Source organism: Agelaius phoeniceus, chromosome 6 (assembly GCF_051311805.1).
Source record: "Agelaius phoeniceus isolate bAgePho1 chromosome 6, bAgePho1.hap1, whole genome shotgun sequence".
NCBI lineage: Eukaryota > Metazoa > Chordata > Aves > Passeriformes > Icteridae > Agelaius > Agelaius phoeniceus.
In genome coordinates, this window is record NC_135270.1 from 32,952,115 (window position 1) to 32,971,687 (window position 19,573).

At 35.5% G+C, this 19,573-nt stretch overlaps 1 protein-coding gene across 6 annotated transcripts in view; it reads left to right on the top strand.

Annotated features, from left to right (window-relative positions):
- FMN1 (formin 1) overlaps window positions 1-8,758 on the top strand; it is a 176,620-nt gene extending 167,862 nt beyond the window's left edge. For all 6 annotated transcript variants that reach the window (XM_077180357.1, XM_077180356.1, XM_077180359.1 and 3 more), the window contains one exon: window positions 1,013-8,758. In XM_077180357.1, the coding sequence (XP_077036472.1) occupies window positions 1,013-1,057 (45 nt within the window). In that variant the 3' untranslated portion in view covers window positions 1,058-8,758. The remainder of the gene's footprint in view (window positions 1-1,012) is intronic.
- The last annotated feature ends 10,815 nt before the right edge of the window (window positions 8,759-19,573 follow it).

The following is a 19,573-nucleotide window of genomic DNA, read 5'->3' on the forward strand; positions in this document are numbered from 1 at the left end:
TTTTGTGACACCGTTCTTGTCATTCAAAATGATGGCTGGTTTCTGCTGTTGTTGGAGAGCGAAGTATTTTTAGTTTGAATGCAGCAGATTGATTTTCTTCACAAGGAGAAATGTTAAAGCTTATGCCCTTTGGTAGTCAACAGCTATGTTTAACATTTAGTTCAATTGTGCCTAAGCATGGCTCTGCTATTTTAGATAACAAAAAGAGCTGCTTTTGTGCTTTCTTCGTCCCTTCCACTGTAGTCTCTTGTATTTTCTTCCATGCTTCGAAGTGCAGAAGCTCACTAGATATATTTGTCCAATGGCTGGAGTCTCTGGTTTTTTCAAAACCTTAAAAATCTTGTTTTCTCTGTGGAATAGTGGTAGAAGGGATTTAATCCCCATTTATTCTTTATTGTACACCAGTGTTTTTGATACAACACAGTAAGAGATCTGCTAATTTGCATTGTATATAATTCCTTTTTTTATCTGTGTGCAAGGCACATATGTTAGACAAGCATTTCTCAAACTCTAGAAGGCAAGAGAAGGGAAGGAAATGTACATGAAGGAATCAGGGTATTATTTCCATTCCCAGCAGAGCCTATTAGTTGCAGATCAGGCAGCAGAGATATGAATGACTGCACTTGCCTGGAAAGAGGTCATTAAGCAAGATCATCTAGCTAATGCTAAATTAGAGCCCTTATGTCAGCAGAAGCCATTCCAGACATGAGAAGGTATTAGAGTCACATGAATTTGTAATGTATCTCGTTTTCTCTAGCTGCAGTGGTCATCACAGATGTGTATTTTTAAAGGTACACAGTATTTGATAAGTATGTAGTGAAAGCAAACTCAGTAAGTAATGTGTTTTGAAGTTTTAAACCTTCTTTGAGTGCTCCAAGCATTTTTTAATTAAAGAAAACTGAAACTGTGACTTACTTCTTCATCTTCTAAACCAAATGCTCATGGGAACTTGAGAGGAGATGGAAAATTATAGACAAGAATTAAAATAAAACTCTTTTTTTTTCTTTAACAGAAAGAAAGACTACGTCAGAAGGAAGCCAGTGTGACTGCCAACTGAAGGAAGATGAATGAAAACAGTGCAGTGATTTCATACATTGCCTGATGCTTTACTACACCAATGGCCCAGGAAGCACCTTATGTTAGATACTGAATTCTGCTTTGCTGATCTGTCCCAAGACAATCCATTAAAGACTTTTGAGTTCCTTCAGAGGGGTTTGTATGTTCAGTGGAGGGAATTCTAAGAAGGTCTTTACATGGGAAGTCAAATTTTTTTTCTGTAACTGTTCCTTACATTGCTTAAAATGCATCTTGTTGTCAATGGTTTATTAAAATAGTCTGTGTATAATGTATTTATATGGAAGAGCTAAAATGAGCATTTTGGATGCTGAGTTAAGTAATGACTAACAACCTGTAGGTTATTTACAGGGCTTTATGTACATGAGAGCAGATATGCCATTCAGTTCACAAAGGTCTATTGCAGCATACTTTTTGTTACTTCAGCAGTAACTGAGGTAAGATTGACTGATTCTAAATAATTTTACACTGTCTAACTATTGGATGCATCTTTCTAAAACTGATTAAATGTAAGCATAGATTCATGCTGTATTTTACTATGAATATTTTTATAGAAGCTTCAGCTCATGCCATTCATTGAAATGGGAGTAATATTTTGCACATAGAAAGGAATATTCAAATTCTTTAGTTTTGTGATTGATGACATAACAGATTTATTATTTTTATGGTTTTAATCTAACATTTCCTAAATTTTGAGCTTCGAAAGAAAAAATTATAAAATGTATATTTTTATTTCAGTATATATTGCAAATAACAATTCCATAAAGTGATGAGTTTATAGGTCATTATTCATTAAGATACAATAATATCTCTCCATGAAGTTAGGCATTTGCCATTAAACATTTGACTTTTAATTCCATTGAAAGCTTTCTTTTTAACAGCATTAACTCACTCTAAAATACATTATGCAGCCTGCTCTTGTCCCTCTGTATTTGTATGAAGAATGTGTTAAGCATACCTACATATTTATATATATATATATATATGGTTTTTATATTTGTGTGTGTGTATATATATATATATATATATACACACGCATAATATAATAAGTAAAATTCAGAAAGAATTAACAGGGTCTTGCTGTCCTCCTGTAACATTACAACCATTGCCATAAAGTGGCAGAGCCTAAAAATAACCCTACTGAATATCCACCATTACTTGAAGATTTTTACTACATTTTAAGGATTTGGATTCTTAGGAGGAGAAATCTGGAAGCAGAAGTTAATTTAAGGTAAAAGAGAAAAGTGATTCTGCTTGCTGTCTACAAGAGAGAAAATGAGTTTATGATAGTGGTGTATGAAGTTGATTACAAAGAGAAATTAGCTGAAGCAGAGAGGTGCAAAAAGCTAGTAGGGGAAAAGCATTAGTCCTTTGCTTTGAAACTGGAAAGAATATGCATGAGACAGACATCAGTTATCATACAGCAAATTCCATAGAGACTGAGATTAAACCTAGGCAAAGTCCCCCCTAGCAGTGTACATTTATATTAAGAAAAATGGCAGTTTTGGAGACACATTCATAAATTAACTTAGGATTCAGTGCAGATTTCTTAAATTAGTGTCTCTCTCATTCCTGCATAAATGAAAACAAAAGACTCAAGAGTCTCTTGTATGTTTGGGAGTTTAGACCTGCTGCAGATATACTCAAGATATGTAAGCATAATTCTTATGAAAGCAGTCAATAACATGCCAGCAAAAATAATCTGATTTGTATTTTGACTAGTCCCATTGCAGAGAAAAAGAAAATTCCAAAGATTTAAGTTTCCTGTCTTCCACTAACTAGGTGAAGTACATTTCTTTTCAACACTATTAGTGATAAATAAGAGGAGCAATAATGCCTATAAAAGCCAAAGAACAATAGCAAGCAAGGCAATTCTGATGAGTATTTAAGCAAACAGTGTTTATTTTTTATATAGTTTTCTATCTATCATGAAGATAGTGTATATTGCCATTTGACCTGACTGAGAGTTTTTTCAATGAAATGAATTTCTTGAAGTATTATTCAGCAAGAGCAGCACTGTTTGTGAAAATGGATGGTATTAATAATTCCCATTAAAAGTATATTGTGGAAAAAAAGGTTTTAACTTATTGAAATATTCTCTTTCAAAATTTCTAAATGTGAATTTTCATTTTTCGGTTCAAATTTACTTCATTTTGAAATGTTGAAAAATGTATATAAAAAGGGATTAAAATTAAAATTATTCATTTGAAGCATTGAACACTTGATCAGACTTATAATTCTTTTATCAAATTAGCAATTTGCCAAGGTTTTGAGAATTAATGCTATTTTTTAGAAGATTCAAAAACTTATATAGCACAGGGACCTTGTCTTTTCCTAATTTTCAGTTGTATTGATTTTCCTCTCAAGTCTAAGTTTCTGATTCCAGTTTAACCCATGACTTAAATCCTCTACTACTAATTGAACTATTTTTAAATGAAAAGAAGAACTCACCTAGATTATTTGATTCATTGTCTTAATCAAGACTATAAGACTTCTGGATGGCATTCATCAGGTAAATATCACACTTTCTCCCCCAGTGATACCCACAAGTGTCTTCAGGCAGTGATTGAAGCCACAGTAGCTGGCTTTAACTAAAACTGTGTATTAGAGAGGAGATATTTCTACAGATATGTCTACATAAGCTGTTTATTTCTGAAATATTTAGACACTTCAGGCATAACAAATGTGCATCAACCACCACTCTTCTTTGGGGTCACCAAATGTCACCAAACATTATGTTTTAAGCTTTAAGCTTTAGAGTTTGATGCCTCACTTTATCTTGAGCTTCCTAGTTTGGGGAGAATAAAAGGACAGAAGGAGAAAAGAAGGAAACTACAAAGATGGAATGGAACAGAAGTCTGTGGCACATGTCTACGTTGCTGTCAGGAAGTAAAAGAGTGGACTCAGTTAAGCCAAGCAGCAATAGCTAGACAGTTACAATTTTCTGGTCTATTTAACTTAAAATACCTCAACACTTCACAGAAGTCACTTCTGTGACTGCAAAGTAGATGTGGCTTAAGAAGGGGAATTTTCTGTTGTGTTTTGGTTTCATTTCTTCTGTTACTGCCAAGCTTCTCAAAGACTGTAAAGCATAGGACTATTAAAACCCATGTTACTCATTAGGTGCTTATTACCCACAATGACAATATACAGTACTAATTTCTAAATCAAATTATTAGGAAGAATTCAGTGTAGAATGAGTAGATAATAATCTGCAAAGTGCTCTTTACATTATTTACAACATTACCACTTGTTGATTTTAAAATGGAAGATCTTTTAGTGTCTTTGAGGTCTAAAAAATCTTTTTTCATTAGGTTTTTACCAAACTATGAGAACTACCCAGGTGTTTTGCCATCATTAACCCCTGCAATTGTTTTGCCTTGTGTTTTATCATAGGGTTGTAAATATATATATTGAATATTAAACTTTTATATTTAACTTAGAATTTTTTGCATCAAAACAGAAACTATGAACTTCAGTTTCTGTATATAAATATTTCTATTTCAAATTATTAATACTTAACATTTTTTGGATGCATCTTACAGCATTAAGGTAGAAAATTTATATGCTCTGAAATTCAACACTGTTTTGGAGATTCCCAGGCTAGGTCTTAGAAAGCTGGCATTTTGGATTGCACAGTGAGAAATCCCAGAATCCTAGAAACCCTAGTTCCTTAGTAGTCAAAGGTTTGAGCATCTGCAAGAGACTTTACCTTGGGTACAGTTAACATGGTGCCAGATTTAGATAACTGTCTCTACTTTTAGATATGGCCTGCTAATATCATTACTAAATATTTCCACTGTAAATAGGGTTTAAACCATAAGAATTTTATGCAACTGTTTTAGAGATCTAAAGTTCAGAAGTTGTGCAAGCAAAATTGGTAGACCTCATCAAAAATACTTGGCTTTGCAAGTTGTTTTTTTTTCAAAATGCCTGCAAGACCTTTTCTTGTTTGTTTTTATAAACAATTCTCTCAATTTAAAAGTATTCCTAACAACGTTACAAAAATTTTTTTTTTCCACTTGTTGAAGATGAGGTATACCTAAACAGTATCTTAGGAAATTTTGCAAGCTTCAACTGTATTTAAATTTTTATTTGATACATCATAGAATGCAAGCTTTTAAATTAGGACCTGTTAGTAAAATTTAAGCACTGGATATAAAAGATTATATATTGTAAGAACCAATGAAGTAAAAATGCTGAACTGATAAATAGCTTAGAGACAGTGCTCCACCTTCCTGGGAGGACATTATCAAGTGACATAAGCTTTTCCCTAATGTAGAACAGCATTGCATTTCCTGTGATCTCCTTCTGCCAGGTGTCATCTCAGACTAAACTAAAGGTTGCAGCTTTTTTTTTTCATTAGCTGTTTCTGGTTAATTTCATTTCATACTTTTTCACCTCAATTTGACCTTCAATAAGCTAATATTGAGTAAATAAAAAGCCTTTTTATACAGGCTGATAGTGCTTATATATGCATGCAGGTTTACTTATGTATGTATTCCTCTGGCCCACATGGTAAAAAATATCCATAGGGAACACTATGGGGTCATGGGATTGGATAAAATCTTTTAGAATCCTGTTAGGAAAACTGTACTGAACTGTCCCAGTATGGGACATGATTTCTTTTCTGTGGTATGATCTGCCTACAAAGGTTTTGGAGGCCTGGGAGCTTTTGGAGGATGGAGAAAGCTGTTGCAGGGCATCTTTGCTTTATCCATCAGTTTCCAACAGTTTGTTTCTCAGGAATTACACTGCAGAATTCCCTGAGCATAGATTGCCTGGGGGACTCCTGGAAGGGAGACTGGAAAATAATGTCAATGGTTGATTTTCAAAAGGGAAAGAGATCATACCTATATTTCCAGATTAAGGTAAAAGCTAGAAAACTCTTCCAAAATAGCAAAAGTTTTGTAGAGTTGTATGTATCCGCTCATTAGGTTCTACAGATTTCAGAAATGCTGCATTCATGTATGTGAACATCATCCTGTGCCTATATACTGATCATATGATTATTTGAAATGAACAAAATCACTTATATTGTCTTACTCTTGTGCTTTGACCAGTAGAATATTGACTACAAAAGCTCTTGAAAGAGCAATCCATCATCAGAGTCCTGACAGACAGCTGTGTTTCAGGTTTTCCAGTGTTGTCTTGGCAGGAACATTGATATTTTCCTAGAGGTAAGATGAGTTTAGCTGCCATGACATCTGCCTTCTCAGCCTCTCTTAATCATAAGCTAGTACTTGTATCATAGGGCCAAGTGATGGGGCCAAATTCTGTCATCACTGATGACTGCAGTCTTCACTGCAATTAGAAGTTAACTGTAGCACAAAATAGTACTAAGGATGGTAGGATGTTTTTGTGATTGACATTGAACCATAATGTATTTGGTCAGCTCAAAGACCTGAAGAGTACTGACAGGCTGAGATTTGTGTACTATATTGGTCCTGATGAATGGCATCATTATAGAAGTTCAAGTGACTGTAGAAAGAGGACCTGTTACATCTGTTCACTGGTTGATAATTTTCTTTAATTTTTTTAATCTTCCTCAAAATGATTTTTCAATCTCTGAACTATGCATTTGAGTACTTTATATAGTACATTTTCTCTCTGACTTGTCCCAGAGGGGCCAAGCTTGTAGTTTAGTATTTTACTGTCTCATTTGGCATGTTGTAAATACAATCCATTGTTGTTGAATAAATCCTGAGCAGCTATCCACAAACAGTATGTTATAGAAACTGCAGAAACTGGGTAGCAATCTAAGATTATGGCACTGCTTCCTACAGTTTGGAGCATCACTTGTCAGCATATTAACATAGATGCTGTATAGCACCTGATACTTCTTAGGTGTAAAGTAGTTTTAGGGGTGTATTGCCAATAGCAGCTAATCACTATAAACTGGAAAAAAGCCGTGTTCTTATTCTTATAGTTTTGGTTTTTTTTCCTCTCGATTAGGATGATTTTTTGTGGTGTGGGTATCTTCTAGATTTTATATGGGAGCATACCATTTTGTAATTAATCAAAGCAGAACAAGCTCACAGTTCTATTCTAGACTTTTTTCATATCTGACAGGAAGGTGAATAAATAAAACTGATTTCATTCCAGATAAAAATAATACTTTTTTCTCGTTCTATTAATTTTTATAGTTTGTGTTACAGTCCAGTGTGTTTTAGAAGGGCTGTAAAGAGTGAAAACATTGCAGTGCCATTGAAACAACAATATTAACCTCACTATATCTTCCTTGTGGATTTTCTTTTGAACTCAAGTGTTTGCTTGGGTTCGTTTGGGCTTTGTTTAATTAAAAGATTATGTTATATCAGACAATCAAGCCAGCTTTGCTTGGATAAGTTTCTAAGGCGGCCTGAGTGCTACTGTGGTCAAGTGAAATAATCTGTGTGTATGCTCATCAGGCATGTAGCCTGAACAACACACTTTCATCTCCATATAGCTCAGAAAAGGGAGAGACTTGAGAGGGAAATTGAACAGATTTTTTGGGGCCAAGTTCAGAAAAGCTATGTCAAATGAAATGTGCTTGTCATATTGCATTGGTTTTGAAACCAGTGATACCTGTTGCAAAGGAAGACTCATGCTCCTTGTCAGATAAGGGACTGGATAAGGACTTTGCACAGAGTTGATAAAAGCAGTTTCTTGTAGGTGCTTTCAGCAAAGCTGTGAGTGCCCAGATGATGACTGACTGTATGTTCCCCAGGAATAACAGAGCTATATACTTTAAGAAACACAGATATATAGTGACACTATTTTTGGTGGAGGGTATATCAGCCTCAAGAACAAAAGCTGCCCCTGCCAGTGTACTTAGCTACTGCTCACTGTACTAAAAGCTTTGCCACATTTGGAAGCTACAGGAAGCAAAAATGGAGAAATAATATTATATGAAAAATCAAGACCTGACCACTGGAAAGTGTTTTCAGTAGGATTATAGTATGATTTTCAACCTCCATTTAGCTATTTGGGTTCTTTTTCCTTTCCAATCATTCGGAGTTAAATATTTGCACTGTTGAACATTATTATTTTTGGTATGCTTCCCTCTCTTCTCTCCATATGATACAAAATCATCAAAAGAGAGGCCTCTTTGGCTGCTTAACTTCTCTTTGAAGATGTAGCAAAATGGTAAAATCTCTTGCAATGCTGATAGTGTTCTATGTGTACCTAGCAAGTTTCACAGACATAACAGCATTTAGGCCTCTGATGTCCATGTGGGATTTGCTTTAATAAAATCAGAGCTTTGCTTGAATGTTTGCAAATACAGTCAGCAATTATATATTTGCTGTCCTTTGAATTGAAATCAACTTTGCATTTATCATCCTACGATATGTAAAGCAAAAATAATGGAATATTAATGTGGTTTAGCTTTTTTTGGTTTTCAGAATTAAACTCCTTGGAATAGTTCCTGACTAAATATGTTACAAAGGTCTTAAAATAATAAGTTAAATAGATTCAGGTGCTTTTTCCCTGCTCCATGTTGTAATTATGTGTGTGTGTGTGTGTGTGTGTGTGTGTGTGTGTGTTTCTACTGTGTATCTGAAAATATAATTTTCTCAAAAACCAACATGTGCTATGAATGACTTTGTAAAAGTTATTGTAGTGGGATGGAGTATTTATTTTTAAACTAAATTCTTAAGGAGACACTGACTGTAAATAAAAGACTATATTTTCCTCCTCAGTATTTTTGATAATTTTTTCAATTGTCTTTTCTGTATGCAAAATGTGTTATTGGGATACTGTAGGTTTCTCTGTTTGAAAAATTCTGTCTAAATAACTTCTTTTATTTACAACACTTTACTGATACAGTTAATATCCCAGGTTCAGTGTGCTTGTTAAAAAAGACATTATTTCTCAGATCTGCAAAGAATTTGAATATCTACCTTTCTGAAGTCAATGTCTTGAAGGTATTTTTGGGGGGGGTGAATCTGAAACAATTTGTACACATCTGAAGATGAAGATTTCCTTTAGTTCTCATCCCACTTTTGGCAACTCTTCACATTTCCAGATGCATAATATCGAAAAGCTTTTCAGTAACTCAGACCATACTAACTAAAAAATCATAATAAAATAGAATCTCAGTGTTTTCTATCATCCATGTCTCCAAACATTAATATTTGTATTCTGATTTCTAGGGGAAGAAAAAAACTATGAATTTAATTATAATTTTGTCTAGATTTTACTGTTACTTGTATAACTATATTGATAGTGTAGGAAACCTTACTGTCATTAGTGTATTTTTTTTCCAGCTTTCCTGTAGCCAGAACAGAAAACAATTACAGTTTCAGTAGAAAATTTTGCTGTGATTTCATTCAGCTACTAACCATTTTGGGGACTACAGGAACTGGAAGCATCTTCAGGAGGATGCTCAGCAATTCTTGAAAGACAAATTTATTTTAGGCAGTTTTGAGTGGGATTTTACCTTCACACATCACATAAATTTAAAACCAGAAGACTGCGATTTGGTTTTATATTTTCTGGAAACATTATCAATGTATATGTTTGAAAATCCTTATCCTTAGTCAAGCAGAGGTTGGACTGATCATGTCAAGAGAAATTAAGAGCAAATATATTCTATGACTGACCCTGAAAATCACAACAGGTTAAAAGAGGGAGTGGAGAAACTCAGCAAATCTACAGCAGCATGATCAATGGATTTTGGGTTGAAAAATCTGCATTTTTCTTCATGGTTTGACTGGAAAAGACAAGTATCTAAGGATTTCAGCTACATAGATGAATTGAAGATATATTGCCAAAACAATCACCAAGGTGCAGATATTAACCAAATATGAAGAACTCTTTGCAATCAATTTTCTGTAGAAGGGGACACATAGGAATTGCACTAGACCAACCTGGTCTAGTGGGCACATGGCAGGGGGCTGGAATCTGATCATCTTTAAGGTCCTTTCCAACCAAACCATTCTGTGAGTCCATAAAGACATACCAGATGCCATAATGATGAGCATGTTAGAAATATCAAGATAAACACTGAATAATTAAGTAGTATGTAATTAGTTACATCATCTTAATTAAAAGTAGCTGAGCAAAGCAATCCAGCTTGTACAGTTCTCTGTTCCTTCTCATATTATTTGCAGTCTAGTTTCATGATCCTCTAAAACAAAAAATTGATGTGCTGCTGAAAAGATGGACTTCATAAGCATTTTTGTTTGGAATTCTGATATGCCAGGATGTCAGATGACAGATGGTTTATCCACCTGAACAGCTAACTTCATTCATTAAGAACCTGAATTCAGTCCTTGGGTCCAAAAGAAGTGCTGAAGCCTGAAGTTCTTGAACTTTCTTTATGCTTCTTTGATTGCAGGATGCTTTTAGCAACACAACACCTAGCTGAAAAGCAGTATTTGCCATACAGTTGTGCCTGTGTTATTCTGAGATACAAATACCACATGCAGGGAAGAAAATATATCAGATAAAGTGAATTTCTTTTCAAAAATAATAACATACATGTTGAACAGAAGTCCAAATTTGTAAGGCCAATCCTAAAGGTCTAAAATAAATGCTACTCTTTTGAATACACAAAGTTCTCATCAGACATAAATCTTATTTTCTATGATGCAGTATTATTTATTATTTGCTAATGTATTTCAGCTCTGGGGCTGTTGACAATGTTACTTCATAAATACAGAAATAATTTGTGATTTAAAATCCTATAAAGCAAACTGCTGCCTCTAATTAAATGGCAGATTAGAGCTATGCAATTAAATAATTTCAGAGTTTAATTGTTTCATGTCTGTAAATATTACAGCCATTTATCCAGGGATTAAATCTGGAAATAAAAGCAGGCAGTTTTTAAATTACTTTATATAAATATGCAGGTAAATATATAGGCATATGTATATTTTTTTTAAATATGAATGCATATATATCTCTAAGAGAAGCTTATTCTGTTGATATGGCAAAAGAAGTTGATCCAGTTGTAGTCTAATATCTGTATTTCAGCAATCTACAATGAAATTTTCATACATGCATTGTTTAGGAAAGGACACCTAGTGCAAAATCAACGCTAAAAGCTGAATAACTGTAGTTATTGAAATAATTTAAAAGCAAATGAGCATTTGAGATGTGTTGGTCAGAAAATTTTAATCAAAGCAGACTGGGGATTTCTATGCATAACCTCTTTCATGAGACAAATCCCAAGGTCCTTTACAAAATAATGAAATTAGCAATGCAAATATTGATGAATACAGTAGGTCAAACAAAGCAGTCCTTGCTCTTGAGAGTGCCGCTACTGTTAAGTCAACAAACCAAGGGCTTCCAGATGCAAAAAAAGTGCAAGCCTCAAAGCCAGGCATGCTAGGTTTTTGGTAAGGATCAGAAAAAGTATTGAAAACAGTTTGCAAGTCTTGGTTTTGGTTTCTATATAATTGTTACATTTCATTGTGTCCATTTGCTCTAGGGCTTTTTGCTTCTTAGGGACAATCTTTGACACATTCATGAACGTGCCAAATCTTTCCTGGAGGATGGTGGATGAACAGGTGTATGGGCTTCAGAAGTTCCTGGGTTGCATATAGGTCATTTACTATACAGACTGGTGCTTGAAGAAATGCTGTTCTTATAAAGGCAATTCCCAGACACTTGGAAAACGTTAGGGGTTTTCAAGTTTGGTCTTACAGTACTGTTTTATCTATGCCTGAAAAGAGAAACTAAAGCTCCACAGATCACAACTGAAGACAGGCTCAAAAGAAATGAGTGGTGATTTAACTTTTACAACTTATTCTTTCTGAGTGAAACTTGTTTAGGCATGCTGGGCCTTCATGAAAACCCTCTGCAGCTTCTTAAAAAGAATGTGAGGGGTGAGTGAGGAATAATATTTTCAGTCACAGTGTGTTATAAGACTTCTAAGACTTCTTTCTTTTTTTTTTCCTTTTGCATTGTTTCCTCTTTGTAAATTTTTCTTCCTCTTTCTCCCTCCCTGTTTAAGAAACCATTGCTAGTTTCATGTGCATTTATCCAGCTCCAATATTTGTTCATTACTAATAATAAGATTTATTCAAGCTGCAAATTCCAAGACTGAAATGATTAAGCCATTTGAAATTGCTCCAATAATTGATCTCTAAATTTCTCTGCCATATTTTTGGTCATACTTGTAAGTATGTTAGTACTTACAAGTTTTCATTTCAGATTCAATTAATCACAGAGTCAGGCACAAAACTCCGCTCTATGATTCATAACTAATCAAGACAGTGTAAATCAACCATTGAGAACTTTATAAATATATAAGTAGCTGAGCAGTAAAACTTGAAATCAACTTGTTACAAAAAGCTTAACCCACAAATGGCCATACACAATTGAGCTCCAAAAAACCATGTGTGTGAGTCAAGGGAAATATTTTTAAATTCTGAGGTCGGTATTTTTTCTTTTGCTTCTCTTATTAACCTCAAAAATGGAAACATTGTGATGTTCTAGTTTTCTTTGCCAGTCACTCTTGCAGCATCTGTAGCAGTATTTTTGGCTATTGATTGAATCAGAATCTGTGAATCAGACAAGTGTGCTAATGCCCCTTTGTTTTTTACTTTGAGAATCTTTGATTTCCACTGAAGTGTTTATGAAGGCTGACAGTGCTCATTTTATACGTGATTCACAGCAACCATAGCAATCCTGTCTTTGAGAAGTGCAGTGGTGCAATGCAAATGTCCTGAAAAGGCTATGCATTCATGAGAGGGTTTTAATTATGGATCACATTGCTACCATTAGGGTCTGAAGTTCAGTGCTATTAAAGATTTGAAAGATTTTTTAATTGCTCAGAATTTTAAATGAAAGCACAGTGTGAGATATATTCTCTGATTTTAAAAAAATATTTCCTAAGAATGAGTAACAAAAAAGGCCAAGGCCAGAATTTTGTCCTCTCTTCCAGATTCAAAGTCATTATCAGAAACTTTCATACAATGATCTTCCCCACCACACCCCTTGGATGATGATACATTCCAACACTCCAAAAGGGTGATGCAGATCTAAGATGGGTTTCTGAGACTGCTTCATGCACACACTTCTGAAGTTGTATTTATTGCTTATATACAGTAGTATTTTTTTGGAGGTTTTCACAATATCACAAGATATCACTTTGCTCTCTGTTTGCTGAAACTGCCACAGAAAGCAAGCTATGGGACTATATGCTATGTCCCTGCAACAAAAACACCTTCAGGTTTTAAAAGAGGTTTCCCATCTCTTCTGGTCTTAAGTATCTTCTAAAATATCAAACCAAGTCCACTTGCAAGCCTGTTGACAAATCATGACATTAATAAAAAACATGAAGGGAAAACAGTTTCCAAGTTCACATACTTAAAAAGAGAACAAGTTTCATGTGAATCTAAAGATCCTATTCAAAGTTAGGAAGTTGATTGGGATATTTTCCAAAAGTAAGAATTAGTGTAAACTTGGATCACATTGTGATGCGTGTTCTTTCCTTGGAACAGCATTAAACAGCTGAGAATCAGTCACCTTACTTCAGCAGAGTTTTTGAGAGAATGGGGGTGAAGACAATATTAATTTTTAAGTAATGTGAGCACAAGAAATCTGATGCCCAACTGCCCTTTTTGCTCCTGGGATTATTTTGACCTAATTCCCAAGGCATCTTTCTGAAAATGTATCCTTTGGACTAAAAAAACAAAAGGCAAAACCCACTCTCTTGGACCCTACTGTTTTAGTTCCCTGTATGAATCTTCTGGTTTGATTTAGGAATGTGCTGCTTGGTTCCCATGTGCATTGTTGTTGTAGTATTTACTTTGGAAGGAAAAGTGAGTATACGGTTCACGCCTTAACCTTGTCAAGCTTTCCCCTTACCAACTTGAACTGACACCATACAAATTCTGAAAGGAAAGGCCACAGCCAAAATTAATCATAAACATTAACCATAAAATATTACTTTTGACCCTACCAAGGGGCAGACCTCTAGGAATAACATCCTGCTCCTTAAGAAAATAACATCCCTCTCCAACCGAGAGGTGCAGCCGATCTCGTCTGTGCATGACGGACATGCTGACCTGTGCCTCGGGGTGTAACATCTGATCCCAGCTCACAGGGTCATGTGCACTCCAGGCCTTACCTTATGGAAGTCAAACACTGCCCTACACACAGGGCACTTGTGTCCTCTTGGCACTTGTGTCCTCTGCATGAAACCAGTCCTGTCTGAGGTTGTGCTGTAAAGTTAGCGTTTTATGCAAAGACAAACAGATGACGCTGAAGCTGGAAAATTTAAAGCTGCCACCCCAACTTCCAGGCTGTTTTGACCTGAATGAATGCTCTAGGTATACACTTCTCATCATTGCACCAACAATGAGCCCTGAGGGAAGGCTACAGTCCGTAACTCCTTTGTAGCATTTCATTTGAATAGACCCTATGACTAGTTTATTCCTAGAGGCACAATCCATAGGTTATTGGAGAACCAATTTCTGTAGCTATTGGGCAGTATGCTGTTCATCAGCAAATTGAATTATTGAAGCCTCTGAAATCCAAAAACTCCAGAACCAAGACTAATTAATATTGCAAAAGAAATAGTAAATCAAAGAAAAACATACTTATTACAAGTCACTGGAGATGAAACATAGGTGCCTAAATCAAGCAGGACTTGCAATATTGAATGGAACATTCCCTAAATATCATTAAAATATCTAGCATGTATTAATAAATCAGGTTACTTCCCAGGAGGTGCTGGTTGTTCTGACATTGATAGGGAGAGATTTCAGCAGCAAGCTGTTGAACTTGTCAAGGGTGCCCCACAGATGTACTTCTGCTCCTGCAGGCCTCCCTTAATTCAATCCCTTGCCGGCAAGAATAAGATGTAAGTACCCCACTTTCCAGGGGTTTCCCTTAGCATAAACCCTTCAGTGTCACCTCAACAAGTGATTTTGGTCTTCCTTTTCCCAGCATGTCAGCCCCAGATAGAAATCGAGCTGCTGTTGGGATTAACAGGTTAAAGAGAACTGGTGAGGCAAAATGACATCATCCTAAATTGGTGCACTTAGACTTCTTATGGAAGATTAAAAGATTTCCCTGGTAACACTCATTTGTCCCTGTGGGAGAAAGTGGGGTTTGTTTCACCCATTGACTAATACTAATCAAAGAATAAATTTCAAGCATTTGCAATTAAATTATCACTTGTAACAAGTTCATGAGGTTAAAACTTCTTTGGGATTTTTATGCCACACTGAAGTGCGGTTATGTCCTTGTGAGTGAATTTGACAGATTTGATAGAGATGGTAGAGATTGTTGCTGTGTTATCTGCTGGATAAATGCCTTGAAGTGAATATTTTCACAGGAATTGATCTGTGCTTGATTTGTACTTGCATAGTCTATTTATAGCTGACAAATATAAGCTCTATGCAGATGGCTCACTTCTGACAACACAGTACAAACTGAGTACACTCCTCCTTTCACGTTAATGCCAATACATCTCTCCTGTTATTAATAAGCTATTTAGACACATTCTGACAGCAGACTAGACCTCATCTTTGAGATCAGTACCTGACACTCATATTTCTTTGCTCTTGCCCTCTGTTTCTTTTCACCATCCATCACACTGACTCTTACTTCCTATCCTCTCCTGTGAAATAGACACTACCTTCGTTTTTCATCAACAGTAAAACAGATCAAGGTGGTTTCATGTGTTGGTAAAGATAAATGTCGAGGCTAAAATCTTTCCTTGTGTGTCTTCCATTAAATTTCACTGTGTAGCATTTGTACACTTTTCAGCTATGATGCACAAAAGCCAGTGCTGCAAAATATTTTCAGTCTCATAACATCATGACTCTAGAAAACTAGTGTCCTTTTAGGTAATCAGTGCTTATGCATTGAAATTAATTACCATTAAAACCTCCCTGTGTTTTGTGACTTTCTTGTCCAGTCGTTTCAAATGGCTCCTTCTCAAACGGCACAGATTGTATATCATGTCAAGGAGAGGACTGGCAAAATGTGCTTTGGAAATATGCAAACAATATTTCAATGTAATAGTGATAAATAAAGATGTGTTTTCCTCTGTAGTCATAGCAATTGTAAGGAAGAAAAGATGTGAAGATGCATTTGAACAATTCTCATTGGAAGAGTCTTTTTTTTACCCAGCTTCTCTCCTGAGGTGAGTTAATTGCAAGTCTTCTCACTTAGCTTATGTGATAGAAAGAGATGAACTTTTTTTGTGCATCTGTGTGTAATGTTTTGTCCCTGGTAATAAACTAAAATATTTGATTCTGAAAGAAGGAGGTTTTTTTTTTGGGTTACAAAGGAGTTTGTTGCAAGAACTGAACTTAGTTGTACAGGAGTAGGGAGCCTGCTGACTTCTGATCAAGGCTGACAGCTTAAGAAAACCTGCCAGGGTGGCTGTTCTCTCTGTTGGCTGAGCGATGGCATTTTCATCACCAGACAAAGTTCAGAATTTCTTTCAGAGAAAAACTGAGTCTGACTTTTTGAACTTTCAGACTACTGAGCTGAGCAGAGTGAAACCAATTGTTGAGACATCATGCATGGATCTAAGGGACCAGTGGGTATGAAATATGCTAGAGAATCATGATAACACATTCTGCATGCTTTTTTTTTCTGTTTCCTTTTAACCATTGTTCTTGCTCTGCTGTTTGTCCTGAGTCTTACTTGCTTTTCACCATTTCTCAGTAGCAGTGAATGTATAAGGTATCGTGGGAGAAACCTGAGACCACTTAAAAAGCAGCTCTAAGATGAGTTCAACTCACATTCTCAGAGCAATGTTCTCCTTGAATGGGAAGATCCAGATCAAAGGCAAGTTGGACACCTCTTGGATGTTATGGTACTTCAGAATCTTTCACTGGTGTTCATTCAGCAGCAGCTCTCCTTTCAGAAAGCGTATTCTCTGCAAAAAGAGCACTAAAAGCAACTCAATGGTGAAATTAGAGATCTACATAGATTACATTCCCAATGCAAAGGAATGGATTAGCTTAACTTTCAACTCCTGCTGCCTAATGTTGATTTAATATATTGTCTTGACTTTTAATAAGGTTATTGAAAGATAAAAGCATATAAGGAGCTGTGCCACAGATGCGACTGTCAGAACTTCATACGCAAAATAAAAAGAGACATTATAATAAAATGAAAATTGAATGTTGCTTGTATAAAATCTGGCTTTGTTTTGATGCATAAAAAAGCAAACACTGTTCCATACTGAGGTTTTCAAGAATGTCTTAAGTACACAATGCTTCTGATGCCACCCCAGTTGCCTATATATAGATCTGTCTTGTGTAAAGAATTTAAAAAGCATTAGAATAGAGAAATCAAAGAGACAATAAATTTTAAACCAATCTTATTGTCTGCAGCCTAAAGTGTTATTAAGATCAAAGTGGAGCAAACATCTGGCATTTGCCTTTCTGCAAAAATTAGATCAAATTACCTACCATAGGATTTAGATCCATTCAATAAGTTCTTGCCATTGTACACATAGTTTTCTCTCTCCTTTTTATTTGCTAAATCTAACTTAACACCCAAATTCTAGTCTCTTCGTTCATTTGAAGCTGAAACAAATTAACAACAAAAATGGAAATCACGTCCCTCATGAACATCTGTTTTCGAAGGAACATTCAAGGTCCTTCAGATCCTAAAGAGAGAAGTTCAGCAAGACTTCATCCATTAAGGGTAATTGTCTAGAAATAAACTTAACTGAATACACAAAACCCTGTCCCCATCCTTAATAAAAGAAATTCTTCGTGACTACTCTTCTAATAGTCATTGTAGTCACTCCTAAAATGTGTTATTAAGAAGCTTGACACAGTACTCAATAATTTTATGTATGATCTTATCCAATATACATTTTTCAGACTTCTAAATATATCTAATGCACGGCTTGGCTTTTACACCTTTGTTTAGAGAAGTAAATACATTTATGTTACATCTATATAGCATGATTTTTTAATTCTCTGTATAGAACAATAGACTAGTACAAAGCTAAGATTGAGAGTATATCTCTTCTCTTAAATACAGAATTTAATATGTCCTTACACCTCAAAAACTGAATTACAAAAATTTAAATAAAAGAAAGACAATATTGCCTGCAAATTCATCATTATATGAATCAAAAATCTCAATAGTGCTCAGTTGTGATGACATATGATAAAATCATGATTAATGAATTTGAGTATTCTAACCCATATGAGCTGTAAATTACACATTGGTTTTTTCCAATTGCTTTAAGCAGAAACCTTATTGATATTACTAGGCAGAAAGGTAAGACATAGCTCTCAAATATTCTGGAGAGAGAGATTTTTTAACCTCTGTTCCTTTTTGCTCTTGTAATATGAACTGGAATATTACTTTTTTCCACAACGCATTCTTTAAAAAAAGAAATGCAAATGTAGCAAGTTCCAATTTTCTTTGCAGAACTTTTATTGTGAGTCAGTGTAATTTTTCTATTTGATCCATCCCCAAGCTATGTGATCTGCATCTGTACCACAGCAAGGAGGAGTTATTGCTTATCACAGCCTAGAATTTTGGGGGGTTTTAATGCAATCTCAAAGAACCTTTTTTTATGTCAGTATAGACTTTCTCATATCTTGCTCCTTGATTTTTCAAAAAAAAAAGTGGATTCTGAATTTCATTTTCAAAACTTTTAGAAAATAATAGAAAAGTGAGCAAGTGACAGTTAAAATTTCTTTACTCCTCCACCCAGACCCATGAAAGCTTGAGGAAGAATTCAAGCAGCCAGAAGCCACACATTGAGACAAGGCACTTTAAAGTCATCAGCTACATTCCCAGGCAGGCAGTGCACATAGGCTTCAGATGTTTTTATGTAGATGCATTACAAGGTAGCATCAAAAATCTGCACTGGGACTCTTTGTGATACTTGTGCATTGCTGGGAATTTCTGCTTTCAGTCTCAGATGATTAAAAAAATAAATCTGATGGTTATTAAAAATATGAACCACTGTTTTGGCTAAATACAAATACATGTTAAATTTTCACTCCCTTAACATTTAAATGATGCAGCTCTCCCCTTTGGTTAGTGGATTGCAACCATCCAGGTAAGCAGGACAGCTCAGAAAAAAATTTGGGTGTTCTTCTGCCAAAATTGACTGTTGTATTTCAGTAACTAATGACGTGTTTTTTGGGACAGGTTTGAGTTATTTGGAATGAATAAGATCTAGGTATTTTTCACTTGGTTGTTCTCCTTCAGGAAACCTTTTGGAACTAAAACCTGTAGGTTTACATCTACGGTGGAAAAGGAACATCAGCCCCAAGGGTGCAGTTCTAATTCTCCTTTCTGCTTTTTTTGTTTGCGTTGGGTTTTTTCTGTTTTGGCAGTGGGTTTCTGTTTGGTTTGGGGTTTTTTTCACTCAGGAGAAGGTAAATAACAAGGTGAAGTTACCGCATCATTTTCGCAAGGTCCAGGTGCCTGTTGCCAGGCTGGTGGAGCAGAGGCACGGTGCCCACGGTGCACATCTGCGGCTCAGATGGGAGCGCGCTCGGCAGGGCCAGCGCTCCGCTCTCGGTGCCTCGGAATCGCACACCCTGCGAGCTCCCAGCAGCACATG